Below are 23909 nucleotides of genomic sequence, written 5' to 3'. Positions count from 1 at the left end.
CCTTTGAACCAGGAACAGCCAGCAGTCGACACAAGTCTTTGTCTGTTTGGACAAGCGTCCCTCCAGTTCAGTCTCCTGAAACAGGAGCAGCTATCCTTTCCTAGCCCAAGGGCTGTTTTCTTGTCAAAAGTATTTAATTTTTAAAGAAAAGCACAGCTCCCAAGCAGGCTTCAAGCACAACAACCAGGGCCAGCTCAAGACATTTTGGCACCTGAGGCAAGCCACAAAATGCCTTCAAGCAGCATGCCACAGCCGTTGCTGCCACTGGCAGCGGGCAATGCATTCCTTGGGAGGCCAGATCTGCTGCCCGTGTGGATCCTGCTGCCTCAGGTGGCTGCCTCACCTTGCCTAATGGGTGGGCCAGCCCTGACAGCAACTCTCCCTTCATTCTGCTTCCAGCAGTACAGCCATCATGGCTAGTAGACGCGGACAGCTAAAAGGACAGATTTCTTCAAACTGTGCATAGCTGGCCTGTGGAACTCTCTCCCACAGGAGGCAGTGATGGCCAGTTACATCCTTAAGGAGGGGCAATCAAAAGGAATTGGACAAGTGAGGCAGTTCAGCTTCCTGCTCTCACCCAATTCTCCCCACTGAGAGTGAGGTGGACACATATTGTTTATGCATGGGGATCTGGTATTGGGCAGATTTCAGCGTCACCAAAAACACACACAAGTTTCTAGATGGTACGGATCGGCTCTGAAGCTTGGTGAAACTGAAGAGGACTGGAGATCAGAGCTCTCGAGTCAGGTCTCCAGACATCAGTAGGGTGATGTCCGAAGGTTTCCCCTGCTACAGAGGGACAAGCTAGGGACAGCACATGGGAGATTCTCCAACCAGAAGTCCCCGTTTTTTTTAAAAGCAGCTGCAAATTTGCATGCTTGATTTGGATTAGGCTGCAGCACAGCACAGGGGAGAGGGTCTAACCTTTTGCCTCGCTCTCTCACGGCCCCAATCCAAACTGCCAACCCCATTGTTGTTGGTTTTAATAAAGGGAAGAACACGAACTCCAATCTCAGCATTCCCACCTCGGGCAGTTTGTTCTCAAACACTTAAAAGTTTATTTAAAACAAAAAAAGGAGGAAATCAATCATATTGAAGTGCCAACTTCCACAATCAGTTCTCACAAATCGCAAACTACTCTGAGCAAGAGTTCAGATCGAATGGGAGCTCCATTTACTTTGGCTCAGCACAGAGGGCAACGCTAATCTTGTTGACAAAAGCAGCAAGAAATGGAGGGAAAATAATAACCCGACTGTGAATTTTCCGCCCAATAACCTTTATTAGCAAATTAAGTACCCATGTAATTCCCCTCCCAAAAACATTTTTGCAAATACTGGTCAGTAAAGAGACGAACGCCATTTTTGCCTCCCCATCTCAAATGCATGTTTTGCTTTGGCCAAACCTGGGCTCCCAAAAACACACACACACACACACAAATGATTCCACCCCCTGCTTGCTCGGATGGTTGAATTCCTCAGCGCAGATCACACAAAAACAGGGAGGGCGGCCATCTTCTTCCATTGCCCGCCAGAACACCAAGCACCATTCTGAGGGTGGCCATTTTGAGCTCAGCACGCTGACTGCAGCCCGCCATGAATATTTGGCAACTCTCCCCACCCAATGACTCAATAAGCCTTCTCTTTTGGTTGTGGGCCAGTTGGCACGGTCCACAAAGTTACAGGCCTGGTGGGGCCAGGATTAGCTGCACCTTGAGAATTCAAGCAATGACAACAGGTTGCCTCATGTTCCAAGTGCAGCCATTTTGAAAACCCCACCAGTGAAGAAGGAGCTGCGCCAAGTCCTGAGGGCGGCCATCTTGGAAACACGACTGGCATGGACGACACCTGTGAGGAGAAGCTTTTTCCTTAGAGGAGGAGAAAAGGGAAAGGAAAGATTATTTATTTTTTTGCCTTTTGAAACAAAGGATTAACGGATCTTCTACCTGCAATGCTCTCAACAGCGCTGGGAACGATGGCAGTCTCCGTACTGTTCTGCGTGGCACATAAGGAATGCCTTTCGTTCAAAATAAAAGTTTAAAAAGGGTGTGCATGTGTGTATGTGGGAAGCTTCTCTATGAGGGGAATTTGTTAAAAGAGAGTGGGGCTTTTTTGCTTGCATGAAGGAGCACCAGATTGGGACCTCGACCCACTTAAGATTCCACAGAGCACGCCATTTCTAGCATGTCAAAGTTCCTCCTTCTCCTCCTTGGTCTTCTTCTGGAAGGAAGCAAGGATGTTCAAGCGCTTCTGGAGTTCCTCCTTCTTGCCCTCGCTCATTTTGTTCTCCTCAATGAGCTTGCTGATCCGGGAGACTTCGCTGGCGGCAAACTGGTCTCCCTGGGCGAGGATTTTGCTCATGACCTTGACGTACTGCTCCGAGGACTTCTGCTCTGTCTCCTTCGCCCTGGCCAGGAGCTTCCGTCCTTCTTCCAGGAGGGCTTGGCGCTCCAGCTCTTTCGTGGCGCCCACAAATTTGCTGGCCAAGGTGTCGAACTCCTTCAGGCACCCCGGCATCCCCATGTAGATTCCCCGGCTCTTCAGCCAGCGCTGCAGGGAGCTGGCTTTGACCTGCCCAGGGTAAGGCAAAGGGTTCTCCAGGTCGCCATCTTGGAACAGGTAAAAAACCGGGTAAGCGTCTTTATCAAGCTTGTACTTCTCCCCCAGTTCCATGTTCAGCTTGTCACCATAATCTGCAAACAGAAGACCGATAATAAAACAGTAGGACTTGAAAATGGAGCTATGGCTGCCTAAGGCTATGGCTGCTGTCAGAGCTGCCTCTAGGTCCCAGCTCACAGAGGACCAACGCCAGGCTGTCGCTATGTACAAAAGTCTTTATTGAGGTTTAGTTTCCATTTCAAAGCCGCAGCGCGCAGCTCTACGTTTTAAAGCCTAGACCGGCGAAGTCCCGTCTGAGTCTCCTCCCCTTCCACACCAGTTTAAGACTCTCGCTTTGCTCCACCTCTTCCTAAATTCCTTTCTCCTCTGGGCCCTCCTGCCCGCTAGGGTCTCATCCTTTCTGGACTCCTCTGACGCTGACCCTGACGATTCTTCCCCCTCCTTCCGGCGGGCTTTAGGACCTGGTTCCCTATCCGGGCTACCTTCTGTGCCGCTCGCCTGTACATTTGAACTTGGCGCGCACGCCCAGCCTGCAACTTTCCTCTTGACCGTTCCCTCGCTCTCCGATGGAGGCGTGGCCAACCCTGACTCATCTTCTCTCGCTGGTGGTGAATATGTGGGCTCTGATACCTGGAACTCCTCCCCCCCACTACGCTCTGGTGGGGAAGCTGGTCCTGATTTCCAACTGCTGCTCTGGGAGTCCCCGCTGGCCCCTTGCTTCTGGGGTGTCCCCCTTGGGTCCCCCCTTGCCCTGCCCATCGGCGCCCCCTTCTGTGAATCTTCCGATTCGCTGGAGAGGCTCATGGAATCTCTCGGGCTGCTGTCATATTCTCCTACGCTGCCCTCGGATTGCTCCCCCTCGCTCTCCATCTCCTCCCCTCCCTGCGCTCCCGCTGAGTCCCTGACAGCTGCGATCCTACAATGCCCAACGGGAAACCCAAAAACTCATGCAACATGTTCCCAGACAGCTGGGCCACCGCCAGTATAGTCCACGATCAAGATTGTTAAGTGTTGTTGTTCAGCAACACCTGGAGAGCTGCGGTTTAACCGCCCTGGTTTCAGTGAATAAACACATACTAGTCTTTCTCACTGAAACCTGTGGGTTTTTAAAGTGTCTAAATCTGGACTGTATCGTTTTTCATTTTGAAATGTTCTAGACTCAGGACAGAGGAGCTGAATCCTTACCCACACAGAAGTAAGAGCCACATAATAATAATAATAATAATAATAATAATAATAATATATTTATACCCCGCCCATCTGGCCGAGTTTCCCCAGCCACTCTGGGTGGCTTCCAATTGAGTGTTAAAAACAATACAGCATTAAATATTAAAAACTTCCCTAAACAGCCTTCAGATGTCTTTTAAAGATAAGATGGCTACTTATTTCCTTCACATCTGTAGGGAGGGCGTTTCACAGGGCGGGTGCCACTACCGAGAAGGCCCTCTGCCTGGTTCCCTGTAACTTGGCTTCTCGCAGTGAGGGAACCGCCAGAAGGCCCTTGGAGTTGGACCTCAGTGTCCGGGCAGAACGATGGGGGTGGAGATGCTCCTTCAGGTGTACAGGACCGAGGCCGTTTAGGCCTAACTTAACTTAATGGGGATCTCTATTCTGGGGAAGCACCATGTTATTATTACAATTAATTCCTTAATCGCCTTGTAAACCACTGTCTCAGGGCAATTCACACGTAAGATAATTAAAAACAGATAAAACCACACACATAAAACCAAATACGTTTAATAAAATGCTAAAATCCTGACCAGTGAACACATGGTAAAGACCCATCTAGCCAGTAGGGAAAGCCTGCCCCTTGTGGAGGGGAGAATCCCATATCAGCTTGCAATGGGAGATCACTGCTCACTTGCGTTAAACCAGGGATTCCCTTGGGCCGGTAGAGGCTTCTCCCATTTCGAAAGCAAAACGGAAGGGGGTTGTGTGTGTGCCTAGGAGACACCTGTGTGGGGCTGGCAAACAGCAATTGTCACGCAACATGCCTTGCATATTCCCAGGCAAAGTGATGATGCAGAAGGAGCGTGCACAGACACACACACACCAGTAATAATAATAAAAATAATAAAATAAAATTTTATTTATACCCCGCCCTCCCCAGCCAAGACCTGGCTCAGGGCGGCTAACAACCAATAATAAAAACAAGTTGATTAAAATACAATTAAAAGATTAAGATACAACATTAAAACAATTAGGGAGCAATCTCTTCACAGGAGGAGAAAGGAAAAAGAAAGAGGGGGAGGGAATCAAACTGATTCTAAGCCCAAAGGCCAGGTGGAACAACTCTGTCTTACAGGCCCTGCGGAAAGAGATCAGATCCCTCTGTCAAGAGACAGAGCATTCCACCAGGCCGGATCCAGTGTTGAGAAGGCCCTGGCTCTGGTTGAGGCTAATCTAACTTCCTTAGGGCCTGGGACCTCTAGAGTGTTGCTATATATGGACCTTAAGGTCCTCCGTGGGGCATACCAGGAGAGGCGGTCCTGTAGGTACGAGGGTCCTAGGCCGTGAAGGTGCTTCCTCAAAATACCCCATACCTCATACCTGAACACACTGCAAGCTTTGCAACCTCTCTCTCTCTCCCCATCCCCACTCCTTTTAAGCAAACACACACAGAGGGTTTCCTGCGATTCATTGGCGCAGTCAACACAAATAATTTTGCAAAAAGCAAAACGCAACCAGCAACTTGCAAACCGGCAGGAGACACAACAAATCCTATGGAACGTGTTGTACCTCCACTGTCAGCTGCATCATGCACCTGACTACCAGCTGCTGAGAACTGCAGGTGCTCGAATCCTGCTTGCGGGTTCCCTATCGAGGCATCTAGCTGGCCACTGCGAGAACAGGATGCTGAGCTAGATAGGCCTTCAGCCTGATCCAGCAGCGAACTTCTTACAGTGCTACATTTTCTCCCTCTCTGACAAGGAGCAGATAAATGGAATGAGAGTGCCCACTGTTTTTGCAAGCTGCTTTCACCTCCCTGCAACCAAGTCCCCTGTTTCTCTATGGGTCCAAGCTCCTCCACCCCATCACAAAAAAATCAGGTTTAGAAATAATGAAGTACCGTATTTTCTGCTCCATAAGACACACCTTTTCCCTCCTAAAAAGTAAGGGGAAATGTGTGTGTGTCTTATGGAGCGAATGCAGGCGGGAGGCAGGTGGGAAAAGCCCCCAAGAGCCGCACACACGCTCCACGTGGCTCTTGGGGGTTTTCCCCGAGGAGGGAGAAGGGCAGCCTGTCACTGACCAAGTAAATTTCGTTGTCCCTGAGAGGGGGCAATGACAATAAAGATATTATTATTAAATTATTATTATTATTATTAAAAGCCCGCAAGAGCCGTGTTCCCTTTAAAGAGCGCGCGGCTCTTGGGGGCTTTTGTGGGAGGTGGGGGAAGGGACAGAGGGCAGCCCCTCAGTCCCTTCCCCTACCTCCCACAAAAGCCCCCAAGAGCCGCGCTCCCTTTCACGAGCCGCCGGGAGCTGCCCTTCTCCCTCCTGGGGGAAAGCCTGCATGCGCCGCACAAATCCTCCACGCAGCTCGTGAAAGGAAGCGCCAAGCAGAGCCTGGGGTGCATACAGGCTCTACTCAGCGCTCCCTTTAAAAATATATTTTTTCCTGCATTCCCCCCTCTTAAAACTAGGTGCGTCTTATGGTCAGGTGCGTCTTATGGAGCAAAAAATACGTTGAGCACTGTGTTTCTGGCTGTGTGTACCACCTTTTCTCACTCCACCCATATAACATAAAAATCAGTAACAACTAGCTCTCTCACACATGGTTTCCCTGCTCCTCAAATCAAAATTTACATGGAATTTGCATGGGAGTGGGGAACTTAGGAAAAAGCCCTCCTGCAGACTGGGCAATGGCAGGGGGAAAGAGGAAATTAAAGCCATGCCTGTCTCTTCTACCTCTCTCTAAGCATCTTCAACACAAATTCTTCCCCTACCCCCTGAAAAACAAAAATTTCAATATTATAGTCAGATAGTGAGTTTACTCCTCATTTCTTAATAATCCACAAGACCATCTCTCTCCCTCTCTCTCTCACACACACACACAATATTCAGCAACGTCAACCAGTTAATACAATTAAAGCTAAACTCAGTATGTTGCATCAGCCAGGAGGAAAAGATGTTTGCAAAGATTCAGGAGGAAAGGCATCATTCTGATCAGCTTATCCTAAGCAAAAAGCCCTGCCTCCTTTATTGATGTTTGCACAGTGTTAAGAGATACAACAGTTAATCTGGCATCCGTTTTAAAAAAAGAAGAGAAGTAAAAGATAAATTTATAGACCTCATAATCTGTGCACAAGTCCGCCATAAGCATCTCACCTGATATCCCCACCTCGGCCACCAACAAATCGTCACTGGATTCTGAGCTTTCGGCCACCTTTTTGAACTCATCCTGCTTTTCTCCATAAGGATACTGGGTGTCAAATTTCACCAACACAAACTTGTGCTTCGGGATCACCTAAAAGGAGAACACCACAAAAGCTCTGAATGTGGGGTGTCTGGAAGCGATCTGGTTTCCAAAGTCACCTGCAAAACACCTGAGGCATTCTGACTACTGAACATCTAACCTGAGGCTGTCATTGGTCACTCAACCTTTACAGCTGGGATAAGGAACCTGTCCCCACCCTGTCTGTCTCCCTCAATAGTGACTGGGCAGTAAGTCCCATCATCCTTGACCATTGGTCATTGATGGGGAGTGGGAATGGTCCTTTGGAATTCAGCATGCGCTTAATAAGAAGCTACTAAGATTCTGTGTTATCGTCGAAAATAGTTAAAAGCAGCTGTTTAAAACATTCGGAATATCAAAACTGACGATAAGCCAAAAACAGATTAAAACATGTCAGCATTCTACATCGGTGGGCATGTTTGCCTAAACAATAACAATAACAATAATTTATTATTATTATTATTATTATTATTATTATTATTATTATTATTAGAGGAGTTTGGATTTGATATCCCGCCTTTCACTCCCTTTAAGGAGTCTCAAAGCGGCTAACATTCTCCTTTCCCTTCCTCCCCCACAACAAACACTCTGTGAGGTGAGTGGGGCTGAGAGACTTCAGAGAAGTGTGACTGGCCCAAGGTCACCCAGCAGCTGCATGTGGAGGAGCGGAGACGCAAACCCGGTTCCCCAGATTACATGACTACCGCTCTTAACCACTACACCACACTGGCTCTCTCTTATACCCCGCCCATCTGGCTGGGATTCCCCAGCTACTCTGGGCAGCTCCCAACAGAATATTAAAAACACAATAAAACATCAAATGTTAAAAACTTCCTTAAACAGGGCTGCCTTCAGATGTCTTCTAAAAATCAGATAGTTGTTTATTTCCTTGACATGATGGGAGGGCGTTCCACAGGGCGGGCGCCACTACCGAGAAGGCCCTCTGCCTGGTTCCCTGTAACTTGGCTTCTCGCAGGGAGGGAACCGCCAGAAGGCCCTCGGAGCTGGACCTCAGTGTCCGGGCAGAAAGATGGGGGTGGAGACTCTCCTTCAGGTTTCCAGCAGGCACCAAAAAGAGGACAGTGAAGGCACACGCCTGATGTCAACAGGCAGCGGTTTTAGGGTGCTGACTATCATACTAAAAGACTGATTTCTTACAAATGCAGATACAGGTAATATGCGGCACCTGTGTCAATTCCGTATACCAAAGTAGTTGAGTGGGCAATCTCACAGGTAAACTGGTCCCCAGTTGCTACTGGCTTTATATACTAATAGCATATATGCCACATTTCCAGTAATGCACTGAGCCATGCCATTAGTCCACCTCGCCAGCGTTGCCTACACAGACTGGCAGCAGTTCTCCAGGGCCTCAGGCCGGAGTGCTGCCCGCCTGAAACCCCTTTTATAACTGAAGAGGCCAGGGAGCTTTTTGCATGCAAGGCAGCTGCCCGACCGCTGAGCATGGCCCTTCTACCCGCCAAGCATCTCACTTAAAAAGCTATTCTAAGGCGCAATCCTCATGTGGATCTGCAGAGCTGAGCTCATTTTACAGAAGGGTAAAACAGGCTATTCTCCAGGGATAGTCCCATTTAACAAAAAAAGGGCAAAGGGAAATATGATGTTTGTTCTTGGTTATTAAAAATTTAATAAAATTTCGTAATTTAAATATTTTTTAAATGCACGGAGGTGGGGTTTCTTGCTGCACCCCATTTATTGGACAGAACTGCTGTAGGGCACAAAAGTGCAGGATGTGACTTGTCTGGAGTTGCACAATTCCCAGGCTTTGGGCGGAGATGCTCTAGTTCCCACGCCTCTGAGGCAGCCTTGCTTAATTGTGACTTAGCAAGGTAATAAGTGCAAAATGCCTGGACTTTGCTGCAGAAATGCTTCGTGTTAACAGTAGGCTAATAAAGTTTGAGCGGCTATGACTACACACAAACTACTCTCGAAATGCAGCTAGCAAGATAGGAATCCTAAATTATTTTCCAAAAAATTATTCAGTTGTTGCACCCTGGAGTTTCCATTCAATTCCTCAGCATAATAAGCTCTTCAAGTTGGTTGAAATTCAAGTCCCCTACCCAAACTATGATGTACATATAATCTAACATATATGATCTAGCAGGGGTGCACAGATGCTATGCTCATGGGATCTGCTTTGTTTTTAACTAGACTCCCAGGAGATCCATTGAGTAGAGCTGGGAGCAAAAGATCTTTCATTCAGAATTATGAGCCCGGGAATTTATTCCGAGTGGCAGAACTGAATGGACCTCACAGTCCTTCCACACACAAAAATCTATTTCTGATTACCTCCCCACCCCTTACTTCTTTTCGGAAATGTAATTTAGGGCAGGGAGGGATGGTAGCTCAGTTGGTCAGAATGTGGTCTGATAAGGTTGCAGGTTTGATCCCCGCATGGGACAGATGTATATTCCTGGGTTCCTTCTACAATTATATGATTCAACGATTAGACAAATTAATGAAAGAGAGGACTAAATTAAAACATTGTCCAGTAGCACCTTAGAGACCAACTAAGTTTAAGACAGAGCTATTCCGCCTAGCTTTCAATTTGAACTTAGCCTGATCTTTTATTCCCCTTCCTTCCCTCCCCCTCCCCTTTTATGAAGATTACCCACTCTGGGATCCCACAGCTAATTCTCCCCTGGTCTCCTCGCTGGCCCAAATAGGACTAATTTAGCCAGCTAGCCCTGGTGATCATCTAATGTTTATTGGATGGATTTCCCCCCTAAATTGATTTCTGAATTCTGAATTTATTGTTATTCACGTTTTATACTGTATTTTATGGTTTTTGTTGTTGTATCAATTGTTTTAAATTTGTTGTTAGCCACCCTGAGCCCAGTTTTCTGAACTGGGAAGGGCGGGGTATAAATAAAAAAATATTATTTATTTATATGTTTGTTCTGGGTATAAGCTATCATGTGCATGCACACTTCTTCAAATACCTGAATGGAAGAGAGGGCTACTGATGGCTTCTACTAGCCAATTGGCTATGCTCTGGGCTCCACAATTGGAGCAGCAATGCTTCTGACAACCAGCTTCTGGAAACTGCAGGAAGGAAGCATGTTCTTGTGGCCAGAAGCTCCTTGCCGGTTTCTCACAGACACCTGGTTGGCCACTGCGAGAACAGGATGGGTCTTTGTATGTTCTTAACGTTTTGCTGGAAGAAGAGGTTTACTGCTGGCTTATTATATATTAAAGGTAAAGGGACCCCTGACCATTAGGTCCAGTCGTGACCGACTCTGGGGTTGCGGCACTCATCTCGCTTTATTGGCCGAGGGAGCCGGTGTACAGCTTCCAGGTCATGCGGCTAGCATGACTAAGCCGCTTCTGGCGAACCAGAGCAGCGCACGGAAACGCCGTTTACCTTCCCGCCAGAGTGGTACCTATTTATCTACTTGCACTTTGATGTGCTTTTGAACTGCTAGGTTGGCAGGAGCAGGGACTGAGCAACAGGAGCTCACCCCGTTGCGGGGATTCAAACCACCGACCTTCTGATCAGCAAGTCCTAGGCTCTGTGGTTTAACCCACAACGCCACCCGCGTCCCTATATATTATATACTATAATATGCGTCCCGCGTATTATATATTACAGGAAAATAAATTCTCCATATCAAGAGGAAGTACACCTCTGAGGCTAGGAATATACAATGGGGTGTGTGTTGTGTGTGTATATTCAAAAGGAGTCGCTGGGACTCTTAATTTGTCTTGAACCCATTTTCCACCCACCATTCCAGGACTGATCCTTCCATATTCTTGCTTGGAAATGAGCTCTCTGCATATTCTCAGGGGTACTCTCACTTCATTTTGCTCAGGGGAGAAATCCTTGGTGCTGATTCAGGAATTGGGCAGAAATTGTGCCCCTCCTCACCCTGGAAAGCAAAGCAAGTTTGCATTGCCCTTGGCATCCACTTGGACAACCATGATTGGTGACTGTCTGAAGCCGCCTCCCTCGGCTGGGTGGAGCAAGGAGACAAATTTTGCAATTAAACTGCAGGTTGCATATCAGAAACTAAGGGCAGAGAAAGAAGTGGGAGTGAAACGCCCCACTTGCAATACTTGTGGAGTTACACAGGAGTAAATTCCACTGAAGACAGTGGAGGTTACTTCTAACCTCCCCAACAAAAACACAGGATACTAATGGAATATCAATAGTAACAGTGGTATAAAGGCTATATTTTTAATCTAATCCAATCCATTGAATCAATATTGCAATCTACTGCTATCAACATGCATGATTCTGTATGATCGGATAACATAATTTAAGGCAGCGGGGCTAAAATAATTCAGGGTGAGATTTATGTTGTGTTCAGAGGCCTTTTGTGTCCTGAAAATGTGATGCCAAGCTAGTGTGTGCAAAAAGCAGGCCTAAGACCTGGGTTCAAATGCTCCACAGAGCCCTGAAGCTCACTGGGTGACCTTGGGCCAGTCTCTCACTCCCTGCCTAACCTACCTCACAGGGTTGCTGTGGGGATAAAAGGGGGAGGAGAACTATCCATGCCACCTTGAGGGTACCCTGGATGAAAAGTGGGATCTAAAAGCAATAATAATAATAATAAAACCTATCGCAAATACTGTATGCGCGGGGATCCTCGTTAGTATGGCTGCACCTAGCTTGTATCCAGGTCGCCTTTGTCCTCTCCGACACCCCCTCCCCTTCTTTCCTGCTTCATGCCAAGGGGCGCGCCCCCTCCCAACCATAATCCAGTTGGAATATGCCCTCTGCCACCCACTAATATGGGGAGGGGGCGTGTTGCGCAGCTGATCCCTTTTCAGGCGCGCCATCCCAAGCAGAGAGCAGGCGCGATGGGCAAATCGCTTTAACCAAGAAGCAAACCGGGCGCGCAACGCCGGACTTTTCCAAATGCAATTTGCAATTTGGGGCATGATTTGAGAGAGATGCCCCTAGGTCCGCCGAGAGGTGGGAGGAATCGGAGCAGAAGGTGTCCCCCCTCCTTCCTCCTCCCCCCCAAAAATGCAATGCAAGTGTCGTTTCCCGCATCATCCCTCCCCTTAAGAAAACGAAATAAAAGGCAATTTGCTCTACCTTGTAGAAGGTGATGGCGTCGAGGGGCAGGGCGCCCTTGGTGTGCAAAGCGCAGCTGCTCTCCAGGGCCAAGCAGAGCAGCAGCGACAGGAGCAGCAGGGCGCTCCGCCGAGGGATCCCCATGGCCATGGCGATCCGGTGCATTTCTGGGCGAATGTGGAAGCTTCTACAGGGAGGGAGGGGCTTTGCTGGGCATGGCCACGTGACCAAAGGCTGGATTCCCTCCCAGGCACTTCAAAGGGCCGCCTCATTTAAGGCGGGGGGGGGCGTGGCGTGCGTGCGTGATTCCTTTTTTGGGGGGAGGGTGTTGCAGAGAAGGGACGCGGGTGGCGCTGTGGGTTAAACCACAGAGCCTAGGACTTGCTGATCAGAAGGTCGGTGGTTCGAATCCCTGCGACGGGGTGAGCTCCCGCTGCTCGGTCCCTGCTCCTGCCAACCTAGCAGTTCGAAAGCACACCAGTGCAAGTAGATAAATCGGTACCGCTCCGGCGGGAAGGTAAACGGCGTTTCCGTGCACTGCTCTGGTTCGCCAGAAGCGGCTTAGTCATGCTGGCCACATGACCCCGAAGCTGTACGCCGGCTCCCTTGGCCAGTAAAGTGAGATGAGCGCCACAACCCCAGAGTCGGCCATGACTGGACTTAATGGTCAGGGGTCCCTTTACCTTTACTATGTTGCAGAGAGGCACGGCTTTCCTTCGCCCCAGGATCCAGCCCCAGTGCCCCATGTTGCTTTGCTCATGGCTTCTCTCCTGTCTCCTGTTTTGCAGCAAGGAAGGCCCACGTTTGCAACGCAAGGTTCAAGCAGCATGTGCAGAGTGCATGTAGTTGTTTAGTCGTTTAGTCGTCTCCGACTCTTCGTGACCCCACGGACCAGAGCACACCAGCACGCTCCGGTCTTCCACTGCCTCCCGCAGTTTGGTCAAACTCATGTTTGTAGCTTCGAGAACACTGTCCAGCCATCTCGTCCTCTGTTGTCCCCTTCTCCTTGTGCCCTCAATCTTTCCCAACATCAGGGTCTTTTCCAGGGAGTCTTCTCGTTTGATCTTCTTGCAGTCCATGGGACTCTCAAGAGTCTCCTCCAGCACCAGAATTCAAAAGCATCAATTCTTCGGCGATCAGCCTTCTTTATGGTCCAGCTCTCACTTCCATACATCACTACTGGGAAAACCATAGCTTTAACTATACAGACCTTTGTTGGCAAGGTGATGTCTCTGCTTTTTAAGATGCTGTCTAGGTTTGTCATTGCTTTTCTCCCAAGAAGCAGGCGTCTTTTAATTTTGTGGCTGCTGTCACTATCTGCAGTGATCATGGAGCCCAAGAAAGTAAAATCTCTCACTGCCTCCATTTCTTCCCCTTCTATTTGCCAGGTGATGGGACCAGTGGCCATGATCTGTTTTTTTGATGTTGAGCTTCAGACCATATTTTGCGCTCTCCTCTTTCACCCTCATTAAAAGGTTCTTTAATTCCTCCTCACTATTTCACACAGAGTGCATAGCTGTCAGCTTTTCCCTTTTCTTGCGAGGAATCCTATTTGGAATCAGGGAATTCCCCTTAAAAAAAGGAAAACGTTGACAGCTATGGCACAGTGCCTTTCCCCACTCTCTTGGGGGCTCCCAAAAAATTCAAAGGAAAAAGAAACTGGGTGTACATTTCCAAAATATAAGATACAAAACAAAAACCTACATACAGCAACAAGTATTTTGTGTTGTGTCAGCTCCTATGATGTAAGTAATGGGCCCCCAATCATTTTAATTTAGAGCTTAATAATTATTTCACTATTAATATACTTATTCTTAATTGTATTTCAGTTCAACAATTATGTTGATAAAATACATATTTTTCTAAGTGCAAAAGGCTTTAGATACCTAGTAGGTCCATAAATCACATATAGCATATATTCAACACAAAAAACAGCGACAATTTGTTGTTGACAAAGAATAGCTGGACATCTAAAGGGCCCCATTACCTTCAGTTGCTTAGGGCCTCATCAATAATTAACAACAACAACAACAACAATTTATTTATACCCCACCCATCTGGCTGGGTTTACCCAGCCACTTTGGGCAGCTTCCAACAAAACACTAAAATACAATAACCTATTAAACATTAAAAGCCTCCCTAAACAGGGCTGCCTTCAGATGTCTTCTAAAAGTTTGGTAGTTATTTTTCTCTTTGACATCTGCTGGAAGGGCGTTCCACAGGGCGGGCGCCACTACCGAGAAGGCCCTCTGCCTGGTTCCTTGTAACTTGTCTTCTCGCAGTGAGGGAACCGCCAGAAGGCCCTCGGAGCTGGACCTCAATGTCTAAACCTAAATCCAGCCCTGATCCCAGACCCCGGTGGTGCAGCTAGGCACCCAAGGCAGAAAAAAGGCCGGGAGCATCCCTTGTTTGCAGGAGAACAGAGAAAGCTGCTCTGCTTACCATTTGAAAATTGGCAGGAAGGCGAGGAGAGGCAAAGAAAAAAGGCTTTGGGCAAGCTGCTGCCAATCTCACGCTCTGCAGGTGGGGAATGGGCAGGGAATCAATAAATGTGATCCTGCCTTATCCCTGGCCACCCAAATCCAGTTTGAATTAAAAACAACAGTGCTTCCCCAAAATATCTATGATTTAGAAAATCTATAGGGGGAAAGAATGCTGAAGGTGAATTGTCTTTTACTAACAAAGCCCTTGGTCGAGTGGGTGCAAACTGATTCCAAGTGATGCTATTTCCTAAGCAACTCTTCCCTATGAGACCACAGCACGTTACAATTTAAAATTAAATTAAGACCACAGTGCCACCCGCGTCCCTCTACAATTTAAAATATAATATGGGAAACAAAGGTAAAGAAAGAGTATAGTGCTCCTTTGAGAGGAAGGGTGGGATATAAATTTAATAAGTAATAATTTTCTCTGAAACTTTCTGGGCCAAATCTGCCTCTTTTGTAGCTAACCATTAAAAAAAACAGGGCTGGGAGTCTAAAAATCCTTCATACTTTTGCAAAGTAATAATAATCCCACACCCTTAAAGAAAAAGGCAGAAAAAACTTGTTTATAAAGAAACTGACCTTTATATATATATTTATATATATATAAATTATAAATCCATCCAGTTTAAAGCAGATTGCTAGCAGTTTTGTCACTTAAAATTCTGTCAGCTGCTGAAGTGTTTTACAGACCTTCCAAAGTCATAAATTACAGAGAACAAGTCAAGGAATAAAAAGTTCCAAGCTATCTTGCATATAACAGAAATCCCCTTTATAGATCAAAGTAAGAGACAAACCCTCCTCCATGATTCAACATAACAATTGCAAAATATAAATGCAATTTTAAACAAGTTAAAAATTACTAAAAATATACACACACCCTCCAGCTAAATGGGCAATACAGGTGGCTGATGCAGTTTTCTTGAGAGAGAGGAACGTAACTGGATTACAACAATGAAATATTTTAACTTTAGAAATTGGTTGCTGGTAGCAGCTGCAGAGCCATTTTGGCTCATGATCCCAGCACTGCATAAAAGTAGTCTGTAGCTCTCTTTTTATACGTTTAAGTTCATGAAAATGAGATAAAACAACAGTGGTACATTATTTCACAAATTCAGAAAAGGAGGTTTGTGTGTATGTATGTGTGTTGCTATAGAAGGTACGAAAACATTTGGTTTATTAAGAACTTGAGTTTTGTTGACAACGATCAGTTTCTCCAGAAACTTACAATTTAACTTTTCTGCCAAATTCTCTCCCTGTAGTGAACCCAAATGATTATTGTGCTGGAATCTGATGCTGCCCCTGATACATATGTAGTTGTCAGAAGAAAAACCCCAAACTCACTCCTATGTAATGGAGTATTTTGATCATAAGGAGTGGGGAGCAGGGCATGTATTTCCTCGATTGGATCCTGAGAGCTTTGCAAACTGCTGCTTCAGAAATAAATTCAAACGTGTAGGATTTTCCATTTCTTTTAAAGGGCAATGCTGCTACTCACATGCACGCCCATCCGCCCCACCTGGTTTTCAGGAGAAATTGGTTCCAGGCCCAACACAGAAGGAAGATGTTGCCACAAACCAGCACCACAACAGGCAAGTTACACAAGAGCACAATTGTCTTAACCGAAGGCATTCACAACTTGGCAAACAGAATTCACCACCTGTACCATTTTGAGATACTTCTTGGTTATCCCCATTGCCTAACATAGTTGTCCCCTGCTTTTGTTCTGTATGGGGAAAGGCGGGGGGGGGGGGGGCTTAAAAGGTTTATTTTTGCTTATGTCTTTAGTGACCTCTAGCACTGCCAACAAAAGAAAACACCTGGAATCAAGGTGCCTGATGCAGGTGGACTAGGAGCTGCCAGTGAAATGTCTCTGGAACCTTATTTGATTCTTGCTATAACTGGGTTTTTTTTTTTTAAAAAAAGCCTCACTTCCAAAAGCAAGCACAGAAGGCCTTCATTCTCCAATAGATCTTACTGGCAAATCTAGACTTCAGTATGCCACTAAATTGCATGTGTAGCCGGAGTGAAGAACAGTTCCAGATTAAAATAAATAAAGAGTGATTTCTTGTGTGGTGTCTAAGAATCATGCTGGGGTTTCTGGACAGAAAACATATCTATGTGAGAATTGTTCCTGGAAGAAGCAGGTACTTCTGGGAATGTCAAGATGGCCACGGAAAATCTACTGGTCCCCCTCAGCTGTGCGAAATGGTGATTAAGCAGGCTGAAGTGGCTAGAATGTACTAACACATCAACACAACTGGCGAAATAAAAGCCGTGCGGATCATTCCTAAAAGTACACCTGAAAATTTAACGGTCAAAGTCTTCAGATCCCTCCTAATTAATAGCAGAAGTAGGCTAATCACAAAAGTTGACAGGGCCTAGAATTCTGCACAAGGAATCCGTAGTGGACTGGCCACGAGAGAAACGGCTCACCCACTTGTTTCTAGGGAAAATGATAGCAGGACTACCAGCTCTTTCAAAAATGTAAAGCTTGTTATCGTTTTTCCTTTAGCCAGGTATCTGCCAAAGCCTGAAGTCTTTGTTGCCAAAAAAACAACCTATTTTCAGTACCCATTGATTCTGAAACAGCTATAATTTGGTAGGAAAAAAGTTTAGTGGTAGAGGCAACTCCCAGTTTAGGCACGTCTGAATGATGCATGATGGTGCCCAAGCGCACATCGCTGAACCCGTAACTAGCCCCAAAATGTCATAAAGATGCCATGACAAGGGGCTGGCTGGGCTGGGCTTATGGAACGGCACCCCCAAACAAAACAAGGACTGCCTGTACCATGTAACATGATGAACAAAGTAACAAGGAGTGGAAGGAGGGATATTCAAGGTGGTGCCTGGATAATCAAGCCTGCTACACTTGCTTGTATTTGGTTGCAAAGGAAGATCAACATACTTTATCGAAAGCCATTTCTTTTGGCCAGATGATGATTTCCATGCATTTAATAAAACACTCCATAATCCAAGAGGAACCTATACAAATGTTCACCAAAAGCTGTTTAGATATGATGAAAAGTTTGGAATGGTGAGAATGAACAGGATTTAAAATTGATTTTCTAGAGTCTCATCCAAAATTTATCTAATGCACATTCCCTAACGATGCCCAGGATCAATCTTAAGAGATTTACGAATAACAGGAAGCACAACTCAGACCATGCATTCTGTTCTTCACCACATAAACTTGGTTGAAATACAGCCGTAAACCTAAGATGAAGCATCCAAGGGCACAGACACCACCTCAGCAATTCATCTTTTACACAAAGGAAGATAGGTGTGTTGAGTTTATGCGACAGATTACATATACACACCTTTAGCTGTTCCATTTGCACTGAGCTGCAGCCAAAGTTGAGTTTTCAATCAAGTTTATATATTTCTTTTGTCATTATTTCACCTTGGAACAAACTTAAGCAGATACCAACTTTTTCTGATTTTGTTTTGTTTTCCCTTGAAGGATTGGAAAGCAAGACACACAAGGGCACACTCAGGCAGTGCCTTCAGTTGTTAGGTGGGTGGTGTGAATAAAAATAACTGTTCTGGAGTGGGGGGGGGGTGAGGGAGAAAGTCACCTGTCCTGGGCCAATTAGTTCACCAAGCAGTCATACAACTGTTCTCGGGGGGAGGGGGTGTTGGACGGGGAGAAAGAAAGAACACCCAAGAAGTTACCCAGTGGACCACTGGGCTCTCTGAACTTCTGCTTTTCTAAGGCAAGAAACTTGCACACAAAACTATAAATGCTGCATTGTGTGATGGAAAAAATACAAACTCCTTTGAAATATGCTTTACACTGGATTTCTATTGCTGCTTCTAAAGACTTCAAGCCCCCAGAGAGCTTCTGGAGAATGCCCCCCCTCTCCCCACAAAGGGAAGTGAAACAGGTTAGGGGTTTTTGCCTCTGTTACAATATGCTTATGAACATGTATAAAAAAGTGGTCTAACCCTGACGGACAAGGGTCCCTGCTTCTGGTTTTTATGTACAATAATTTAATCAGCTTGAATATATCTTTTTAATACATAAAAAAAAAACTATTTTTACGATCAAAAGTCCTTCATGCATTTTTGAGGAAGTTCCAGATTTTAAACGTTGAAGGGATGGTGGCAGATGCTGTTTCTTGTCTGTTGTCGGCATTTCAATCTTGACCCTTGGCACCCAGGACAAACTTCCTTAAACCTTTAGAGTTTTGATGGTATCAAGTCTCTTCTTCAGCAGCTCTCCCATTTCCTGTATCGCATGTTGGTAACTGTTCTGGACTTTCCTCAGCACAGTCTTTGTAAACTTCTTTTCTTCCTGGGAAGAAACATTTTTTTTACACAGATAAATAAATCATCTGTGTGTGGTGTTATGTAAGCAATTTATATACCACTTAACTACAATGGTTGAAGTGGTTTGCGAAGATATGATACGAAAATGAAAATCAGTTAAAACTATTGAATCAAACTACACCTAAAACGCCTGCTGGAATAAAAAATTCTTCAGTAGGCACAGGAAGTTCAATAGGGAAAGAACCTATCTGACCTCAACTGGAAGGGAGTACCATAAAACTGAACCCATAAATTACGCAAAGTGTAATTAAATACTTTAATTACCTTTAAAAATGTCTCAAAGTACAACTGCACCTAACACTAAACCACGGTTTGTTTTAATCCTGAGTCATCTCAAATCATAGAAACTCAATGTATAAGCAGCAGTTTCTTACCTGCGACAGTAAATTGTCCTCTATGGAGAGTTCTTCAAGTTTAAGCGCAGCTAGAGTGATTTCGAGCCCTTTGATATGATCTATCACATTAGAAATGAGAGTCTGGAGACCGGAAATGTAATCCTGAAAGCTGGTGAACACAGGGGGCTGCAGAGAGGAAAAATAAAAGCTGTTGCACCCTGACGCACCAATTATCTGTGCAATGTTCTCCACAGAAGTGTATCACAGGTTTTTGTTTTGGAGGCAGTGCTTTTTAATGGGTATGTTTAGCAGCATAATGTAGGGACATGGGCGGTGCTGTGGTCTAAACCACTGAGCCTCTTGGGCTTGCTGATCGGAAGGTCGGTGGTTCGAATCTGTGCAACAGGGTCAGCTCCTGTTGTCCTGTCCCAGCTTCTGCCAAAGCTAGCAGTTTGAAAGCATACCAGTGCAAGTAGATAAATAGGTACCACTGCAGCGGGAAGGTAAACAGCATTTGTGTGTGCTCTTATCACTTATCATGGTCCACCAGGTGCCAGAAGTGATTTAGTCATGCTGGTGACATGACCCAGGAAGCTGTGTGGACAAACGGCGGCCTCCACAGCGTGAAGAGTGAGGTGAGTGCCGCACCCCATAATTGCCTTTGACTGGACTTAATCATCCAGGGGTCCTTTACCTTACTTTTTTATCTTAGTGGCATAAATAGAGTACAAATCAAAACTATATTATTGTTGCTGCTATTATTAATCCAATTTCTCACCTGTCCTTCACCATAAAATCAAAAGGCAGGTTACAGCAATTAAAAAATTAGTTTTAAACAAATTAGTTAAGAGTGGGTCCTGAAAATATATACCTCAGGTGTTAAAGGCCAGGGTAAAAAGTAATGCAATGGAAGCCACATAATGAAAGTTTCATATTTGTAAGGACTGCCACAAAGAATACCCTCTCCTGGGTGCCCACTCCTCAAACCTCTGAGGTGGAGCTACCACCTCACCTGACGATCTTAGCACCTGAGAAGGCACCCTTTCTGAACATTGCTACAACTAAACATGGGAGTTTCCATTAGCTACCGTAGCTTATAACTGAAGAGATCTATTCTCTGTGGTTTTAGTGTAATCTTTCCTTAAGACCATCACACCTCAAATAAGCTAATTCCATTAATTCATTACAGGAAACCCCTGTTCTAGGCGTGAACATGATGTGAGCGATTGCACACAGAGCCAAACCCAGACGTGACCCGGAAATGTCATAAAAGATGTAACCAAGATGTAACTTTTTCAATTAAGACACAATTTCCTACCATTGCTACAACACTCTCTTTTTTCTTCTTTTTCTTTTTTTGCAAGCTTGATCTGTAGGGCCTGAGGACGGCGTCAGAATAACTGCATACCCACAGAACAATGGAGATGGTCTGCAAGAGTGAGAAAAGAGGTTGTCACACAGGCACTTTAGGGACACTGATGGGTTTTTGCAACCGACAAAAGGGGGGGGGAGGTGCAGGACCAGCTTTCCAAAGGTCCCATTACTCACCTCCACGAAGAAGACCAGATTTTCTAAAATATTCGGATGGGTTTGGAACCTGCCTTCTGTGACTTCCAACAAATCACCTTTACATTTATTGAATTGATCTGTTATTTTAAGAAAAGTAGGAAACAAGGTGAAACTCGTGGGAGGGGGAAAAAAATCAAATCTTACACAAGGCAGCATATTGGGAAACACTTTTTTGTGGCTTCCCCTTTCACAATCTGCATGCAAAGCATGCACTCTATAACAGAGGTAGAACTTTTCCCATCCAACATATCAATCTTTATTAATATTGTTTTAATTTGACTGGTGCTTAATTACTTTTTAAGGATTATCTTTTCTTTGTTTTTAGCCCCCCCCCATTTATTTGTGTTTTATTTTTATTCTGTGCGTTATTTTGGCAGTGTCTGCATACATATCAAATGGAAACCATCTTTCCAGAAAGTCAGCCACAAAAAACAAGCCAATTTATTTACTCCTGGTGATACCCTCATATACAAAGAAAAGTGAAGTTTTAATTGCATATGCTTAACTGATAAGCACGGACTAATGTAATTTTTTTGTGGGCTAGAACTTTTGGTAATGTGATTTTCAGCAGATTTACCTGTTAGTTGTTCTAGTAATGATTTAAAGCTATTTCCTATTCTCTCTTGAATTGCTGCCGAATCTTCTGAAAATAAAGAAAAGTTATCAAATGGCTTATGCAAATAGTCAAATTATCTATCTGTATCTATCTATATCTATATATCTCTACATCAAGGGACAGATTTAGAAAAAATACAATGAAAACAAGCAACCGCTGGAGAAGAAAAAGACTATCATAATAAAAAAAACCCCAGACTTAAATTTGCTGCCCTATGGGGGTTGAACTATACGGCCCTTGAGGTCACATCCAACCCCAAAAATGAAAAACAGAAACATATATTTGGTCACAATTAAGGAAAAAGCAAAGCAGTTCTTACAAAATCATTCAATATATTTCTCGGACCCACCCTATTCCTGTGAATCTTAATTAGTTTTAAACCTTTTCTAATGCCCTTTTTTAATGGCTGAAAGTCACCCTGGAACCTTAAGTGAAGGGCGGTTAAGAAATCAAAACAACAAGAAGAAGAAGTGGAGAGCAAGGACTGGCACATGGTATGGGCCACATGGCTCACCATATGGAAGAGATAGAATGGACACTCTGTGTCTGTCCAGATATTGCTGAACTACAACTCCCATTAGTCCAAACCATTGGCCATGCTAGCCAAGGCAGATGGGAGTTGGATTTCAAAAAGATCTGGAGGGCCACACGTTTCCCACTTCTGCCTTGCCAGATTGTAATTTCCATTTTTAACCCGAGTCAAGGAAAGTACGGAGACAAGGCAGAAAATTCCAAAGAAAATGGTCAGAAGGCTCATAACCAGATGGCAAGCTGAGATTCATTGAGGTTTTTTTTCAAATCTTAAGCATCAGGATTTTCTCCAGGATTTTTTCCATTTTTAAAAAAAGCTCAGAATTCCACAAGAAAAGCCTTTGGCATCAACAGCAGCTTGTAAGAGGCCAATATCTTCAAACCGATCTGAAAGAGCAGCACACCCATGTATGCCTCCCTCCCGCTTCAGCAGACACACCTAAATTGGCTGCTGGCCCCAGGAATTTCAAGACTTACCTAACCCAATAGTATCTAATTCATAAATTTCACTAACAAGGTAAAATAAGCTGGTCTGGCACTGGCAGCTCCCACTGTTGAAGAAACCAGCCATTCGGGAAGGTGGGGGGCCAAGGACCGGATACTAGGCAGGAAGAAAAAAAGGGGGAAAGAAAATTAAATATTGTACCTTTTGCATACAGGAGAAAAGCAGAGTTGGTTCCTGGTAAAGCTAATTAGCTCTCCAATTAAAGCACCATGCCGGCACGTCAGAAGAATCTCAACTCTTATGTCTCCTGGCATAATCACAAACTGTTTTAAAGAAATCAGGAACGGTTTCTCTTAGCTATACCTGAATCTTCTGCTCAAGGAACTGCTTTCCGGACTTCACTGCAGCGTCCAGCTTCCGCAGCAGAGCTCTTATCATGTCGATCTTGGAGGAGACGCCATTTTCCGTGGTTTTCTCGGAGTTCTTTGGCTGGGCATTGTGGCCAAGAGCTGGCAGGCCACTTATGAGCCGCAACATCAAAGATCGGATCTGCAACCATATGGTCTCTTCCTCCAAGGAGAGTTCCTTGTGTTCTTCAGAAATGCCCCTGTGAGAGAGAGAAAAGGAAGGAGGGAGAAGGGGAGAGGGTGTCCAAGAACTGAGACACAGAAGTACAAGCTCAAGCTTCCCTGCTCTATTTGCAAGCCCAATGCTGAGCCACAATCTGATTGTGGATGAGCAAGCCAAACTGGTGTGCATCACCGAGATCTAGGTGGACCTGATTTGATTCAGTTGTGCCTGCCCCAGTTCTTATCAATTCAGACTGGAGGGGTAGTGTTGCTGTAGTCCGTAGAAGTGCACTTACTACCATCAGAAAACCCTTCTCTCTTGGAGCGGAACTGGAGAGCCTACATCTGGTGTTATATTACTGTAATGTGCTCTATGTGGGGCTGCTGTGGCTTGGAAGCTCCAGCTGTTGCAGAATGCTGCAGCCACATTGCTGATGGAAGTTTCTGGTTGAGAACATGTGACACCATTGTTAAAACAGCTGTCCTGGCTACCCATCTGCTACAGAGCCAGGTTCAAGGTTCTCGTACTGTATTGATTTACAAAGTCCTGAACAACTTGGGTCCAGGATACCTCAGGTGTTGCCTGAAATCTTATATTCCAGCTTCTTTTGCAGGAATGTCTTTGGTCATTCCCCAAGTTGGTGAAGCTCATTTGACAACAACAAGAAATCAAGCCTGTGCAGTATATCCCCTACAATGGTCTGTTGATTATTAGTTTTGATTTCTCTTTGCTTTTAGCTTGTTTTTAACTTTTTATGATTTTATTGTATAGTTTTCTATTTTTATGTTGTTGTAAACCGCTGTGATATATTTTAAAGTTGCAGCAGTACCTAAATATTTTTATAAACACAAAAAACATGAAAAACCAATGGTAAACAGCGTTATCTACTAATGCAGAGATTATTGGGGAAGCC

The 23909-nt window shown here is 45.2% G+C and overlaps 2 protein-coding genes and 1 long non-coding RNA gene across 3 annotated transcripts in view; 1 reads left to right on the top strand and 2 right to left on the bottom strand.

Annotated features, from left to right (window-relative positions):
• LOC307222290 overlaps positions 1-23909 on the top strand; it is a 100990-nt gene that overhangs the window by 18826 nt on the left and 58255 nt on the right. The gene's annotated exons all lie outside the window — the stretch shown is intronic.
• Positions 1256-12314, bottom strand: ERP29 (endoplasmic reticulum protein 29). Its single transcript, XM_079987276.1, has 3 exons — positions 12137-12314; positions 6948-7086; positions 1256-2689 (listed from the first exon to the last, which is right to left on the bottom strand). The coding sequence occupies exons 1-3, from the start codon at positions 12278-12280 to the stop codon at positions 2184-2186; spliced, it is 789 nt and encodes a 262-aa protein (XP_079843402.1). The 5' UTR covers positions 12281-12314; the 3' UTR covers positions 1256-2183.
• Positions 18384-23909, bottom strand: part of NAA25 (N-alpha-acetyltransferase 25, NatB auxiliary subunit) — a 36003-nt gene continuing 30477 nt past the window's right edge. The window contains exons 18-24 of the mRNA XM_079986866.1: positions 22790-23033; positions 22459-22582; positions 21412-21477; positions 20814-20911; positions 20584-20694; positions 19305-19451; positions 18384-18895 (exon numbers count right to left, since the gene is read on the bottom strand). Of these exons, the coding sequence (XP_079842992.1) occupies positions 18773-18895; positions 19305-19451; positions 20584-20694; positions 20814-20911; positions 21412-21477; positions 22459-22582; positions 22790-23033 (913 nt within the window). The 3' untranslated portion in view covers positions 18384-18772. The remainder of the gene's footprint in view (positions 18896-19304; positions 19452-20583; positions 20695-20813; positions 20912-21411; positions 21478-22458; positions 22583-22789; positions 23034-23909) is intronic.

This window comes from Podarcis cretensis (assembly GCF_951804945.1).
Source record: "Podarcis cretensis genome assembly, chromosome: 8".
In the NCBI taxonomy this organism is placed as follows: domain Eukaryota; kingdom Metazoa; phylum Chordata; class Lepidosauria; order Squamata; family Lacertidae; genus Podarcis; species Podarcis cretensis.
Note: the sequence above shows the minus strand (reverse complement) of the source record. Positions and strands in the feature narration are given on the sequence as shown.

Excerpts from the sequence above, each read along its gene's own strand:
- ERP29 (XM_079987276.1), bottom strand. The coding sequence starts at position 12,280 with ATGCACCGGATCGCCATGGCCATGGGGATCCCTCGGCGGAGCGCCCTG. Across the intron at positions 7,087-12,136 it reads ACGCCATCACCTTCTACAAG|GTGATCCCGAAGCACAAGTT; the intron begins GTAGAGCAAATT and ends TTCTCCTTTTAG. Across the intron at positions 2,690-6,947 it reads GGCCGAGGTGGGGATATCAG|ATTATGGTGACAAGCTGAAC; the intron begins GTGAGATGCTTA and ends TTCTGTTTGCAG.